At 36.5% G+C, this 15,290-nt stretch overlaps 1 protein-coding gene across 1 annotated transcript; it reads right to left on the bottom strand.

The window, feature by feature from the left end:
- Nucleotides 1-1,131: 1,131 nt before the first annotated feature.
- LOC133317436 (cellulose synthase-like protein B4) lies at nucleotides 1,132-8,200 on the bottom strand. The gene is made up of 9 exons (XM_061519300.1): nucleotides 7,935-8,200; nucleotides 7,422-7,746; nucleotides 7,168-7,293; nucleotides 6,610-6,726; nucleotides 3,086-3,298; nucleotides 2,854-2,959; nucleotides 2,489-2,664; nucleotides 2,053-2,403; nucleotides 1,132-1,773 (listed from the first exon to the last, which is right to left on the bottom strand). The coding sequence occupies exons 1-9, from the start codon at nucleotides 8,198-8,200 to the stop codon at nucleotides 1,213-1,215; spliced, it is 2,241 nt and encodes a 746-aa protein (XP_061375284.1). The 3' UTR covers nucleotides 1,132-1,212.
- Between the last annotated feature and the right edge of the window lie 7,090 nt (nucleotides 8,201-15,290).

The following is a 15,290-nucleotide window of genomic DNA, read 5'->3' as shown; positions in this document are numbered from 1 at the left end:
GAAGGTCATTTCTCCATAAATTTTGAATTTATTATTATATATAAAATAATATGGAGAATGATCCAATTAAAATTTTTTTTACAAATTTTTTAAATTATATGATGTACTCTCAAAAATATATAGTGTACTTCCGGGAGTATATAATATAATTTGTAAACAAAAATTTATAAATATAACTCTCCTCAAATAATATTTTTATAATAATAAAAGAGTATTATTATTAATTGTTAGTCCTCCCTCATTTTTTTTTTCGAATGATATTTAATCTTTCATATTAACATCAATAACACCTTCATTTTAGTATTTTTATTTTTTTTTGTCCCCTATTAGAAAAGTTTCTGAGCCCGTCATTGCACAGAGGGGACCACTTGCCAAAATCATGAAGCAAATTTACTCCACATTATCTCAAATGATTCCATAAATCTTCGGTGTATCATATCTGTCCGGGAATATCTTTTTTCTAAATGGGGCGTTTGGTTGGTAGAGGAGAAATTTTTTTTATCCGAAAATCATGATTTTCAGGAATATGATGAGAAAATGAGTTTTTTTGGAAATGTTATCAAAAAATTGTTTGGTAGACTAACATATTCCCCGAAATATTGAGTTAATTTTTTTGATGTTATGTTTAGTTGTATTAAATTTTCTTTAGTCATATAAATCCTAAAATACCACCTTTTGAATGGTATTCCTGGATGATTTTTTCAAAAAAAATTACACACAAAATAAAATCCCAGAAAGATCGAATTCTCGAAAAAATGTTAAAAATCTTGTACCAAACGTGAATAAATAAGATTACCACTTTCACTTTCTTGAGAATCCTAAAAAAATCCTTCTAACAAGCTGCCCCTAAAAGAATTTTTTTTTAATATGGTAGATTTTTTTTTTCAAAAGTGATATTTTTTTTTAAATATAAAAAAAATATACCGAATGAGGTACTGATGCATCAAAGATTTGTCCAAACGGATCAATGGCCAATCAATATACTCTCTCTATGAAAATATCTTGGCTCCAGAGTTCAAATTTCCAAGAGAAAGAGATATTCGGTAAGAAGGTTCAAAATCAAATTCATCCTAAAAATATTGTACAAACAAGAGAAAGTGATGATATTCTCCAAATTAAATTGTCACCTTTTATTCATTTAATAATTAATCGATGCTGAGAAATATATGAGAACAAAATGTATAGAGAAATTGAATATCAACTATCAAGTGATCAACCAATAACGGTGCTTCTGCAGAATTGCACAAAAACAAATGCAAGAACTGATGACTTGAATATGGTGGATAAAGGAATCCCATATTTTCCTCTTGCAAAAAGCCCTTTTAAATATGGCAAGTAGCAAATCACCAAATACGTATTGCAGATCAATTCCCCAATCCCACACCCATTTCCACTCCGAGCTGTTGCTGTTGGTTGCAACCCCAAAACCTTGATAAATAGTGCTGTCAATTGCACCAGCAAAATGGTAGTGCCAGCCACAAAAATTGGTGACTCGTCGAAAGTGAACCTACCAGCATCTGCATCATCTACATCTACATCAGCACCAGAAGTTGGGTTTTTCTTCTGTGTTATTTCAAAGACTGCGTCGGATATCCCAGAAAGCTTAAGCATGGCACTCAAAAATCCTATAAACCATGCAGTTGTGGTTCTTATTATGCTCATTCTCTGGTTGTTCCACCAATATCTTATGGACAACCCTGTTGTAAGGTACTCTATTAGGGTATGCATGTTGTAAATCACAAAAAGAGCAATAGGAATCCATAGGCCAAGTCCCTGGAATAAAATCAAAAATCAAAAGAGAAAATAAAATGAGTATATTAAGCTCCAAATTCATCTAATGGAGTCCTCCTTTTTACAGTTTGTGCTATAAAGTACAAGGGTTTGATTTTTCTCATGTTGCACGTCTCATGCAACACACAAAAAAGTGAGTGAAATCCATTAAGAAAAAGAAAGAGAGAGAAAAGGAAAAAAAATGGATCCTATCTACTTTTATATAATTATCTCATGCAAGAGAAACACATTTCCGAAAGTATAAACTTGCCACTAACTAACCTTTGGAAAGATATTGGTGTTGGTAATTATGCAATGTGCAATAAGAGCAGCATACGAAACTTCGAAGACAGATCGCGAGCCCCAGTTTGTAAGCCAACAATAAGACAAGCCTGACCTGAATTGGATCTTACCAAAGAGAGTGCCCATAACTGGAGAATGCTTGCTAAAGAAGACTACAGTGAGGCCTGTGGCCCATCTCTTTTGTTGTATCATTGTATTTAGTAAATCTCCAGGAGCACACCCTTTAAAGGCAATTGGATCTGGTGTACAACACTCTGATCTCCATCCTCTTTTGTGCATATTCAAGCCTGTAGGTACATCTTCTGAGATTGATCCATATAACCAGCCCATCTGAAATTACCAAAATCTTCAAAGCTAATTAACCAAATTTTAAGTTTTGTTTTGTCATAACAATATATTTGTTTGTGTTGGGTACCTGTTCACCCCAGTAAGTGCCATATTCATATCCACAATCAGCAACTTGGATTGCTTCCTCAATAAAGTTAATGTCATTAGGAGAATATGCATTCCCTTGTAAAGCATGAGTAGCTGATTTGACAAACTCCTTTGAACTTCCAAGTTGTTGTATTAACATCTTATCTGCTAATTTTCCTGTAAAAGATACAAAATAATAAACGCACCTTAGGCATACCATATAGAAATCAATTATGAAATGAATACTACCTTTACATATACCTCAAGCATATTGTAATTTAACTTTTTCCGTTGGAAAATTTGGAATACTGAAGAATGAATAAGTGAATTTGTTTATGCATGAGATGGAAAGACCTGTTCTCCCACCTTCGATTTCATCAGGATAAAGGCCATAAATAGCTTTTCTTCTATGGAATGTGTTTGTTCCTCCATAAAAAGGTCCTTGAAGTCCTGCCATGCCCCGTATGATGTACTGCATTAGATTAAACAAGAAAATGTTCGCTTACAAAACCTCCATAATTTACAAAATTTACTGGCATTAATATGTGTAGCTGAATAGTAAATTGAGAGAGATCTTCATTTAAAGTTGATAATACACCTCAAACGCAGTTACCCACTGATTCCCAAAAGGGTCATCTTTTATTCCATCGTAGAATTGCTGGAAGCATTGAACGAAAGCAACTTCTTTTCCCTTCTTAGAATCCATCAAAATGCACATAGCGTGTTGAACAATCTTGGGATTGTTCACAACCATGTCACAGTCTACGTTCAACATAAAGGGAGCGTTGGTCATCAACCCAGAGACTCTTGTCTGCGCATATTAATTAAGAAATATGAGATAGGATATGTGAGTGATTAATTAATTGAAAATACATTTGGTGTTTGATCATTAACTATTAAGAATGACAATCAGAATTCCATGGAACTAAATATTAGTTAATAAAAAAAAAAAAAAAAAATTAACTTCACCTAATAGGGTGTAAGAAAGATGGGTTAGGCGTGTACGCACACGCGCGCGAAAAGTTTCACTTCTGATAGGGTTTCGTCAAGTTTTTTGCTGGGATTTCGATGGAGGAAACGATCAACAAGGATGGAGAGGCACTTTCTATGGCGCGAAGGAGTACTAAGAGATCTAAGAGTGGGGAGGAAATTCCCATGGAGGTACGCATGCGAGAATCGGTGAAGGAGTATCAATCGGTTCCAACGATGAAGGTTAATCAAAGATCTTTTGCTGAGGTTACGGGTATGGAGAACGGAGTTGCTGGTGACTCGCTTCCATGGCTAGCTGAGGAAGAGGTTCCTAACCTGGAACCACTGGACCCGAGTTTGGGGGAGATTTCGGAGTGGGGCTTCCAAACGATTTTTAGGGCAGATGGATCTGTAGAAATCAAGAGTAATAGTGAAGCCAGAGCAAGGATAAGGCAGCGTTGGAAGAATGCACTGATTGTCAAATTGCTTGGCAAAAGGATAGGGGTGGGTTTCATGAAGAAGAGACTAGAATCGCTTTGGGCTAAGACAGGGAATATTACTGTTGCTGACCTTGGTAATGAATTTTTTTCAGTAAGATTCAGTAGTCTAGAGGATCTTAATCTAGCTATTACGGGAGGACCTTGGGTTATTTTAGGTCATTACCTGGCCATTCGCAAATGGGAACCTTGTTTTGATCCGGACAAGGCCAACATCCACAAGGTGGCAGCCTGGGTCCGCCTTCCTGGGATTCCCCAAGAATATCGTGAGTTTCCCTTTCTTAATCAGCTGGGGAATGTGATTGGGAAAGTGCTCAAAGTTGATAGAACCACATCTACTGGTGATAGGGCCCGTTTCGCTAGAGTTTGTATTGAGGTTGATCTAGCTAAGCCTCTAAGGGGGTCGTATATCCTTGATGGTTGTAGGAAGAGGGTGGAGTATGAGGGTTTGTTCTTGATTTGTATTAAATGTGGTAGGTATGGACACAATTCGAACTCTTGTCCTGATTATGTTAAGTCTACAGCTTCGGCTAAGCCTGATATGCCTCCTGAGCAAACTGTTGAACTTCCCTGCAACCAAGAAGTAGGCCCTTGGATGGTGGTCCAGCGTAGGAGAAAACATCAGCAGCAAATCCAGAAGAAAGAAGCTGTTAGTGGAAGGAAATTTGGTGAAGATATCTCTAACATAAAGGATCTGAAGATTTCAGAATCAAATCCTAAGGTGGAGAATGATGTTCAGGAGACTAGTGAGGGTAACAAGCAAGGAGCAGTCCATTCTTTGGCTAAAGCAAGTAAGGAGAATGAGGTGTCACAGAAGGTAGATCACTCCACTGATGTAGAGATGAAATTTAAGGCAGTTGCTAATGAGCAGTTGAAGAAGGCCCCTGGTGGTAAGCCTGCTATGTCAATTAATAAGAATCTTGCTTCGAAGAACCAGAATGCCAAAGGAAAAGGTGCAAACAGACCAGTGCTCGCTGTGAGTGCTTCAGGCAGTAGATCAAAGAATAAGAAGGGCAGTAGTGGAGCTGGAATAGTTCAGAATGAGGCCTTCATACAGAAGCTGTCATGGAATCTTATAACAGGTCAAAATAGCCTTTGGGTTTGGGTGTTGCTAGGAAAATATGGGAGGAAGCAAAATCCTAACCGAATTCTGATAGCTAAACCCTATGACTCTCCTTTGTGGAAGAGCATTTGCTTGGCTCACTCTAAGATATCTTGTCATCTAGAGTGGGTAGTTATGGATGGTAAGTCTGTGAAGTTCTGGACAGATTGCTGGGGAGGCTGGCAGAATACTTTGTTTGAGCTGGCATCCTTCAAGCCTCCTTTGGCAGATATGGATCTTAGTGTGTGGGATGCTGTGGATCCCAGCACTGAAGACTGGAAGTGGGAGTACCTGATCAAGCATTTGGATACTCATACCTGCATTAGGCTGAGTAATATTGCTCCTCCAAAACCAGGCAACTCAGAGGATTGGTTGAACTGGAAGGTGTTGAGCCCAGGTAAATCTATAGTTAAAAATGCTTATAATCACTTGATAAGCAGTAATTCTGATAAAGACAGAATCTGGCTAGTTATTTGGAAGTGGAGGGGCCCTTTCAGGATTGCTGTTTTTATGTGGTTAGCTTGCCTGAATAGACTGCCTGTTAGAAGCATTACATGTCATTGGAGTGGAGGGGAAATAACTTGTCCTTCTTGTGGACTGGAACAGGAATCTGTACTACACACCCTTAGAGACTGCACAATAGCTAGGAATATTTGGAGAAGGTGGTTTGGAGGTCAAATCCCAGCTAGTTTCTTTTCAACAGATGGTAGAGAATGGTTTAGAATTAATCTTCTTAAACCTTTTTTCTCCCATTTGTGGAATTCTTGGAAGGGAATTTTTTTTGTAACTTGTTGGTACCTATGGCAGTGGAGAAATTCCACAGTTCACGATGCTTCATTTACTAGACCACAGGATCCAATTCTTAGAATTCTGCAGTATCTAGAAGGTATGAAGAGGATTGGTGGTGCTGATCCTTTTTCAGCTGGTTCAGAGTCTGTATGTTTATCGGGTGGAGCTGATCAAGGAAAGGTTCTAAATGATACTATGGTTTTTGTGGATGGGGCTGTTATGCAGGCATCTGGGATAGGAGCTTGTGGTGGGGTGGTGTGCTCCTCAAATGGCACCTGGTTGAGTGGTTTCTCCCAACACATAGGCACTTGCTCTCCTTTGGAAGCTGAACTTAGGGGGATTTGGTATGGCCTTAATCTTGCTGAAAAGCTAGCAATTGACAAGGTATGGATTGGTTGTGATAGTAAGGAAGCCATCTCTTGTCTTGAGGCTGAACCCGTAACTTGTGGACTGTCTAGCTTAATTGGATCAATCAAAAACACTGCTGCGGGTTTTGATCAGGTTCAAGTTGTTTTTGTTCCTAGAGAGCAGAATGAGGTTGCTGACATTTTAGCTAAACTTGGTTTATGCTGTGAGGGTGAAGAGATGAGGCTGTTTTCCTCTCCCCCTTCTAACATAGGTTCCATTTGGAATCATTTTTGTTTGAGATTGCTGGTAGAGCGTACAGCTGGTAGTTTTCATAACTTGATTTTGTAGGTTTTTTGGGCTAGGCCCTCCATTTATATCAAAAAAAAAAAAAAAAAAAATATTAGTTAACAAATTTACCAACACATTCATAGCTCCGGCTTTGTAATTATGTTCATACTCTGGTCTCTTCTCTCTTGATATGTAGATTAAGTGAGGCAACCCATCAGATAGACCTTCCTTGTTCTCCATTATAACCTGCCCACACGTAGTTTAAATAAGTCTTTTGAGTTGTTTTGTTTTTCATCGTTCAAGCATGCAAGAACAAGTACTAGGCAGGAAAAAAAAAAGTAGAATGATGCATACAAGAGTAACTGTTTAAATATAAAAAAATAGCAGGTATAAAAGGAATTTTTTTAATTTTTTAATTTGACTCTATATGGTTTTGGATACAAGAAATGAAAGGAAGAGAAGTAGAATTGGTGATGTAAATGTTATCCATTGAACTTTTAGGAGAATTGGTTGGGTATCATTAAATAAACATGAATGGATGGGATGTAGAATCTGTGGTGTGTTTATATATTAGAAACTTTTAATTATCTACAATCTCAAATTTGTTAAATAGAAGCTTAAAAGCGTCACACATGTACACTGTCTCAGTAATGCATGATTTTATTTTTTCACTGCTCTATTTGTTACCTTAACAATGCTTGGATGATTTCTTTTTTCTGTATTTGAGAAAACTGCATAGTCTCCTTCAAGTTGAAGTAGAATTGGTTTTCGGGTCACATCTTCAATTTGTCGGCTAAGATTGTCATACATATCCTGCAAACAAACAAAAAAAAAAACAAAAAAAAGATTTTGTGGTTCATTGACAGAGTCAGTGCTTATCTCAAAGACTATTGGATGTCTCATTCATTTCAAGGCAATCAATATATTGTTGTTGTCCTTACCTTCATTCGTAACCATTCTTGTTTGAAATCTGATGAGTCTTCACTTTTGGTAGTGGCAACGTCAGAGAAGTATCTGAAGGGTGCTCTGACTTGCAAGTTGTATTTCTTACAGAAAGGTACCCAAAGTTTTGCAAATTTGGAAGCTTCCACAAGAGCATAGAAGGTAAGAGGGGAACACCCATCATCAGAAACATAGCAAGCTATCTTATTAGCTGGATAATCAATCGCCAAAAGAGACAACACAGTGTTCATTGTAATGATGGGGGGTTCAAGAACAGGATCTGCTGTTGTCACCAACAAGTCCACTGGCGGAAGCTCAGGTACCCTATTGGGATAAAAAGTAAAAAAACTCATGTAATAAACCATTAAACCATGCCACTAATAAGCAACAAGAAGCATCCAACAACCTATAACTTTAGCCACCAATAGTTGTAGTTAATGAACAGTGGAAGACTTCATTGGAATGATGAATCAAATTCAAAAGAGCTTCAACAGTTTTGTGTTATTACTTACTGTTGCAAGAGACGGTCAACGTGTGTTTTGGTTACTGCAGGGTTCCATTTGGAGTTGAGAATCACAATCCAAGTGTAGGTGAACCAAGATTCGCATAAGAAAGCGAGGAACCATGGGAAAGTGAAGCTGCTGTTGATAGAGAAAACACGGTAACTAAGAAGCATGATGAGGAGGAGTAAAATCAAGGTGTCCATTACTCTTTGAAATTTGCGCTTGATCCAAATCTTTTCATAGAGTGGGAGACATCCTTGGATTTGGTTGGCCATTGAGCAAATTATGAGAGACTAGACTAGCTTGATGTTTATTATCTTGATACCAAGGGATAGAGCAGAGAAGCGTGGCGTGCAATATATTAAAAGAGATTCCAAAACACTGTTACTGACACTAAACGTTACTACTTTGATATTTTTTTAATATGTTTTTTTATTATTATTAGATGACATTTATTATTCTTATGTTACATAAAAAAAATTTATCTCCTACACACACAAATTTAAGATGAATTCCACTTTGCTTTTTCTCTCTCTTCCCTTGAAGGTGGACCCCACTTATACAAATAAGTCAGTAAAAGATAATTATTATCTTCTGCTACATGAAAAAACTATTACCTTGTTAGATAACATTTCATAGGTCCTACTAGATAAATAATATATTATGAAACGCACATGTGCTCATTTCGCAATCCTAGCAATTATTGATATTTTAAAAAAAATCTGGCCTAGAAATTACCTTAGCCGGTCTTTTTTTATTTTTATTTTTTATTTCGTTTCTTTTTTTTATGTAGGGATTAGAACTGGCAAAATAGGCTGGGCTCGGCGGGTCAACCCGTCAAACGGGGCGGGATGAGTTCTTTTTTTGGCGGGTTGATGGCAGGCATAGGTGGATCAGTGTAAAATAGGCTCAGACTGTCGGTCCAATTCGTAAAACAAGATGAGACAGACTGAGTTTGCTGACTCATTTTTTAACGGGTTGATGACAGAGGGCTACAGAGCGGGACGACCGCCCACTTTGTCACTTCTAGGGATGACTCTAGTCTCTACCCGCAATGTTTCGAGTAGCGATATTTAATTTAAGAAAAAGTATCTTCGCTTAGTTTTTCCCATTAATAAAAATAGGTGGGGTATGTTTCCACACAAGTGGAATGAGATTCATCGTTCAAAACAGGTTCGTTTTATTATTATTTTTTGGAAACGGATAAATGGGTTTGGGACATAAGGAAAATGAAAGTTGATTTAATAGAAATTAAACATGTCTCCTGCTCTTTTGATGTAATGTAGCATGCCCACTGAAATTATGCCTCGTGTCTACATCAAGCTTGCAAGGGTTGAATGAAGAATAGGGTATCACGGAATATTTTCTCGACAGATTCATTGTGGTAATATAAAAAATATTTAGTTCAAATTAATAGGAGATGGTATTATTGGGTTTGAATTAAATCTTTAATTTAAAAATTATTATCCATAATTTAATTTTATCAGTAGATTCCAATTTTGTATTCAACTCATGTTAAGAGAGATTAACCCACTTAAGATGTATTGGATTAAGATTTCAAAAGATTTTAATTAATTATTTTTAGACAAAAAAATCTATTGGTATTCAATTAAGATTTTAAAAAATTATTTTAGAGTCAATCCAAATTCGTTGGTATTCAATCAGGATCTTAAACAAAGTAAAAACAATCTTGTGGTATTCAAAAATATGATAATTTTAATAGATTTTCTATTGGTGTTGATATCGTGAGACCTTTTAGTGAGAAATATAAATAAGATGTCTCCCTCACAATCTCACATTAACCCCTAAGATTTCTTGAGATTTCTCTGTTGCAGTGTCTCACAATCTACTCTAGCATTTTCTCAAAGTCAAGATATGTTATTTTTTGACTCTCTTATCTTTTTTTTCAAGTTTTGGTATTAATCCTTAATGATTAATGGTTGTGTTTGTTGTCTATATTTATCAGATTTCGATATTCCTCCTTCATGATTAATGACATGCTTCATTATTATTTTTTACTAGAGTCGTATAGAGTTGACAATAAACATGTATACGATCTTTAAATAATGTATGTGCTAATACGTTGAGGACTATTAAAGCTTTAGATATGTGGATAGCTTTTGTTTAGTAATTTTGAATGTTTGTTAAAAAATATGGGGCATGTTATATTTACAAACTTTTTTGTTTGCAAACTCTTACAAACTACACTAAGTACGACCGGTCATACTTTAATCATGCAGTGTACGACCGGTCGTACTTAGTATAATTTGCAAAAAAAGTTTGCAAACGGATCCTATCCCAAAAATTATATTAGATTTTACTGATTGAGAAAATTATATTAGTTAGGTTTTACTTTTTTTTATTAATATCATTGCATTTCTTTGTTATTTTTTTATTGACTCTTGTAATTTTGAATGTTTGTTAAAAATTCATATATTTTTTGTTATCAAAAAAAAAAATCATATATTTTTTAAAATCTTATAAATCTATATTGTCCTTTCAAGTCTTATAAATTCTATTAAATTTTTTTAAAATTCAATCTTATGAAATCTTGAATATAAAAAAATTCTTTTAAAAAAATCTTTAAAGTCCCTCCAATTCTAAATAGACTTTTAAAATTTATAAGATTTTTTTATCTCAAAAAAATCTTTTTTTTTTTAGTGGATGGGCAATGCCCAAGGGGAAAAAAAAAGAAAAAAAAAAGACTACATCAAAGAATGTCTAGCCCTATGTTCAGAGCTAAAATCAGAAAAATATAATCATATAATTTCAGGAGGGGGGTCCTGAAAAATAAAGAAATCTCCATGAGCCAGATTATGTAAAGGTATATTAGCTAACCAATCAGCACAACCATTGTCTTCCCTATAAGTATGAACCAACCGAACACTCCAATCTTTAGAGAGCCAATCCCGTATTCGAGACACTAAATGCGTCTCACAGGATGCATCACCAGGCTTGGTGAGCAAAGTGATAGTAGAAGCTGCATCACTTTCCAAAATTAATTTCTTCCACCCTCCAACCCAAGCTCTTTCCAAACCTTTAAGAATACCCCATAATTCCGCAGTAAGAGCATTACAAAAACCCACTCTGTAGGAAAAGGCTTCAATCCATCTACCATCAGGACCCCTTAAAAGACCACCACAGGTTGCACTGCCCGGGTTCCCTTTAGAAGCTCCATATGTATTAAGCTTTATCCATCCATCTTCTGGTGGAACCCACCTAATCAAATCCATATTTAACATTCTGCCAGATTTTTTATTATCCTCTGCAAGGTTGGATGTGATTACATCTCTAGCCATATCAATAATAATCTCCACTTTGTATCTTTTTTCCACGCAACCAGAGTTATGTAAAATTTCATTCCTCCAAATCCAAGTTTTCCAACAAGTTATTCCAAATATAATCGCCCAAGGGATGCCCACCAAGGTAGAAGCCACCTGCTTTAAATTAACAAGCAACCAATCTGTCAGATCCAAACTAAAAAAAGAAGAATCAGCCAAGCAAGGGGATAACCGAAGCCAAAGAGATCTAATGGATACACAATCATGGAGTAAATGCAGAATAGTTTCATCTCCATGACAGCGCACTGGGCAATTAGAGTTCCCGAGCTGAAAACTACTTAATTTCTTTTTAGTTGGAAGGCTTTCATGTCCAGCCTTCCAAAGAAAAAACTTAATTCTTTGAGGCCCCAACCAGCTCCAAATCTCCTTCCACAAATCAGGGGAACCACTTTGAACACTAACAGAATCTGTAAAAGCCATATACAGCCCCTTGATTGACATCTTTTGAAAACCAGGACAAAACCAAGACAGCCTATCAGCACCATCATTAATACTAGGAGGAAGAAGGCTTCAGATTTGATCAATTATAACATTTGGCAGCCAATTCCTCAAAGTATCAATCTTCCAGTTACCAAGATGATCAACATAAGAATTAATGGTTTTATTTACCTCATCCCATGGTAGAAGTTGAGTAGACTGATCCATAAGCCTTCCTATGTTACCAACCCAGCTATCTTTCCAGAAGTGAATTGTAGAACCATCACCGATTTCCCAAACCAAATCGCCTTCAAGCTTTTTCCAAGCACTACAAGTATCCCTCCAAAACTTAGAATCTCCTGTATTATATCTAAACATATCCACCCCTCCCTGCCAGAAGCATATTTAGCTTTAAGAACCTGAACCCAAAGAGCAGTGGGTTGAGAAAAATAGCCCAGGCATTTTTAGCCAAAAAAGCCTCATTCATAAATTCAAGTTTCTTCAGCCCAAGACCACCTTTTGATTTATGCTTAGTCATCATATCCCACCCTACCTGATGCATCCTTCTTTTATTCTCAGAATCTCCCCATATAAAACCTCTTTGGATTTTCTCAATCTCCCTACAAACTGGTTTTGGTAACCCACTGATAACTCATATTTTATTACACTTATTTGTTACTCTTGATTAGTATTTTTAGGATTTATTTGAATAAAATAATGATGTTTTGAGTTAATTTACATTTTTAGTGTTTGATTGGATTTAATTTATTTTCGTCAGAATTTTTCAACTTTACGTTACTTCTGTATTTTGGCCATATCTCGGTCCACAGTTGTCGGATTGACTCCATTCTTGTTGGGTTTTTCAGATAACACAGAGAGCTACAATTCTTATGAAGAGCTCGAAGCCCAATTCGGACTGGAAGCTGGTCGATTTCTGACGCCAAGAAGAACGTGTTTTGCTGAAGTTTTAGACTTGTAATTTAAAACCCAATTACATAAGTGGCCCAAAGCCAAGTTTTATTTTATTTCGCATTTTAGATAGATGGGCCGATCAGAACTGAACCCTAACCCGCTTTGGGTAGGGGTATATGACGGCAGAATAGGAAACATTTGTTTTCATTTCGGTAATTTTCGAAATTGAGGATCAAAGCACTTTCTCTGGAGCGTTCTTCGCGTTTTTCATCTTCATATTTTTTTTTTTTTTTAATCATGTTTACCTTAGCCATGCGAGGCTAAGAACCTTTTAATCAACCTAAGGGTAACAGATTCCATGGATTAGTCTTGAGGGTCTGCGCTCTATTTTAAATCAGTTTCGTTTCCCTTCCCAACTCAGATTGATATCGTGCGATCGTGGATATTCAATCTGAGGTTCGCGATTGCGATTATGGAAAGGGATTAACCATCAGATTTGATGGTTAGATTGATTGACCCTATGACCTTAAATCAAACGGGCTGATACTCTGCGATTGTATGAGTAGAAGCACCGTATTTGATCAAATGCTAAGCGATCGCTTAGAGAGGGTTGTCAATTGGAAATAAGGATTCTGATTCGATTGACGATCAATCACGATTCTGATATCTTTTTATCCAAGGAAAGACGTCCATGGAACCCTAACCTTAGGATGGTTAATTTTTAATTACGAATTTTTATTCCAAATTTATATTCTGCCTTTTTAATTATTCAATCAAAATCCAAAACCTCCTTTTTAATTTTCTGTCATCATAAGCGATTTTTACCAAAACAATTTCCTTGAGAGACGACTTAGGGTTTCCACTTACTACAAATTTTCTGAACCCTAATAAAAAAATTTTAATATGCGTGAGTTCGACAGCTCGTGTCACCCACCAGCCTGCATTTGGAAATAAGGAATAGAAGCAAGAACAGACTGAGAGAGTGTAACTCTACCTGCCTGAGACAAACAATTAGACTGCCACCCAGAGAGTTTATCTTTGACTCTAGCAACTACCTCCTTATAAGAATCTTTAGTAACCCTGCCATGTTGCATCCATGCACCCAGGTATCTCCCAACATTCCTAACCCTCTTGAATTTACAGGCTTCAGTAATACTGGTAGCTACCTCCTCTGGAGTGTTTTTGGAGAAGAAAATACTTGTTTTCTGAATACTAACCTTTTGGCCAGAAATTTCCCCAAAGAGCTCCAAGCATCTCATAACAACCTGAATTTGCTCAACAGTAGCCTCAGCAAACAACATAAGATCATCTGCAAACATTAAGTGGGACAAATCTGGGCCCTCCTTACCCACTCAAATGGGCTTCCACAACCCACCCTTGACAGCCGTATCAATAATATGAGTTAATTTTTCCATTTCCATGACAAAAAGATAAGGGGACAATGGGTCTCCTTGTCTAATACCACGGGTAGGCTGAAATTCATCCATTAAACCACCATTCCACAAGATGTTAATATTAGAAGAAGAGACTGCTTGCATAATAATCTCGACCATGATAGGAGGTATCTTCATCTCCTGCATAGAATTTTTTAAAAAATTCCAATTTAATTTGTCGTATGCCTTCTCCAGATCTACCTTCACCGCCATGAAAGGCTTTCCCCCCCTCATCCGATGCATAGTATGAATCATCTCTTGAACTATTATTATATTATCCTGAATATGCCTATGAGGCACAAAACTAGCTTGGACCGGAGAAATCATCTTCATCATAATAGGCTTCAATCTTATAACAACAATTTTACTGATAATCTTATAAATCACTGGACATAAGGAAATTGGCCTAAAATGAGTGATGTGCGTTGGAACCTGATTTTTAGGAATAAGGACCAACAGAGTTGCATTTATAGAAGAAATGATTTGGGGATAATCCCAAACAGCATAGACCAGATTAAAAATTTGATCCTTCACATTATCCCAATTTTTCTGAAAAAACATAGCAGGGAACCCATCAATACCTGGAGCTTTGAAAGAACCCATACTAGCAACAACACTTTGAATCTCCTGGTGACAATGCCATTTTTCCAGCTGCAAAAATCTCCTCCTGCGTCAATTGAGGCCAGAGATTTTGAGAATCCAGCCATCGTCTATCAACAATATCCTCAGTAAAAAGACTTCGATAAAATCTACAAGCCATGTTCTGCAACTCCTTTGGATCAGTAATCCACCTATTAGCATCATCCTTAAGTCTTGTTATCTTGTTGCTACTTCTTCGAACAATTGTACTAAGGTGGTAAAACTTGGTATTCTGATCCCTATTTTTTATCCATTGTTGTCTTGATTTTTGAAACCAAAGCTTCTCTTCTTCATTTAAAACTGCTATGATCTCTTTTTGGCAGCACTCTTCCATCCAGCCCAATCTCTCTGAATCATATTGAGTTCTTTGAGACTGAATTTGCTCTAATCTTTTCAGAAGACCCTCTTTCTTTCTCTGAATATTTCCAAAAACCTTTATGTTCCAACCCTTCAAAGTGGGAATAAAACGCTGCAGCATGTAAGGAATGTCAAAGTTACTATTCCACTCTGAATTAAGAAGATTAAGGTACTCAGTATGATCCTGCCAAGCTGATATAAACCGGAAAGGTCTCTTTATAGAACCTGATTTCTGGTCCAACAAATTCAGCAACACAGGATTATGA

This window comes from Gastrolobium bilobum, unplaced genomic scaffold (genome assembly GCF_033153095.1).
Source record: "Gastrolobium bilobum isolate Gb01-03AN ecotype WA unplaced genomic scaffold, APGP_CSIRO_Gbil_v1 utg50158, whole genome shotgun sequence".
NCBI classification, from domain to species: Eukaryota; Viridiplantae; Streptophyta; class Magnoliopsida; order Fabales; family Fabaceae; genus Gastrolobium; species Gastrolobium bilobum.
Note: the sequence above shows the minus strand (reverse complement) of the source record. Positions and strands in the feature narration are given on the sequence as shown.

What these genes read in the sequence shown, in the direction of transcription:
- LOC133317436 (XM_061519300.1), bottom strand. Translation starts at nt 8,200, where the DNA reads ATGGCCAACCAAATCCAAGGATGTCTCCCACTCTATGAAAAGATTTGG. An exon ending in CCGGAGCTATGAATGTGTTG is followed by an intron (nt 3,299 to 6,609) that starts GTAAATTTGTTA and finishes TAATATGCGCAG; the next exon opens with ACAAGAGTCTCTGGGTTGAT. An exon ending in AGTGGGTAACTGCGTTTGAG is followed by an intron (nt 2,960 to 3,085) that starts GTGTATTATCAA and finishes AATCTAATGCAG; the next exon opens with TACATCATACGGGGCATGGC.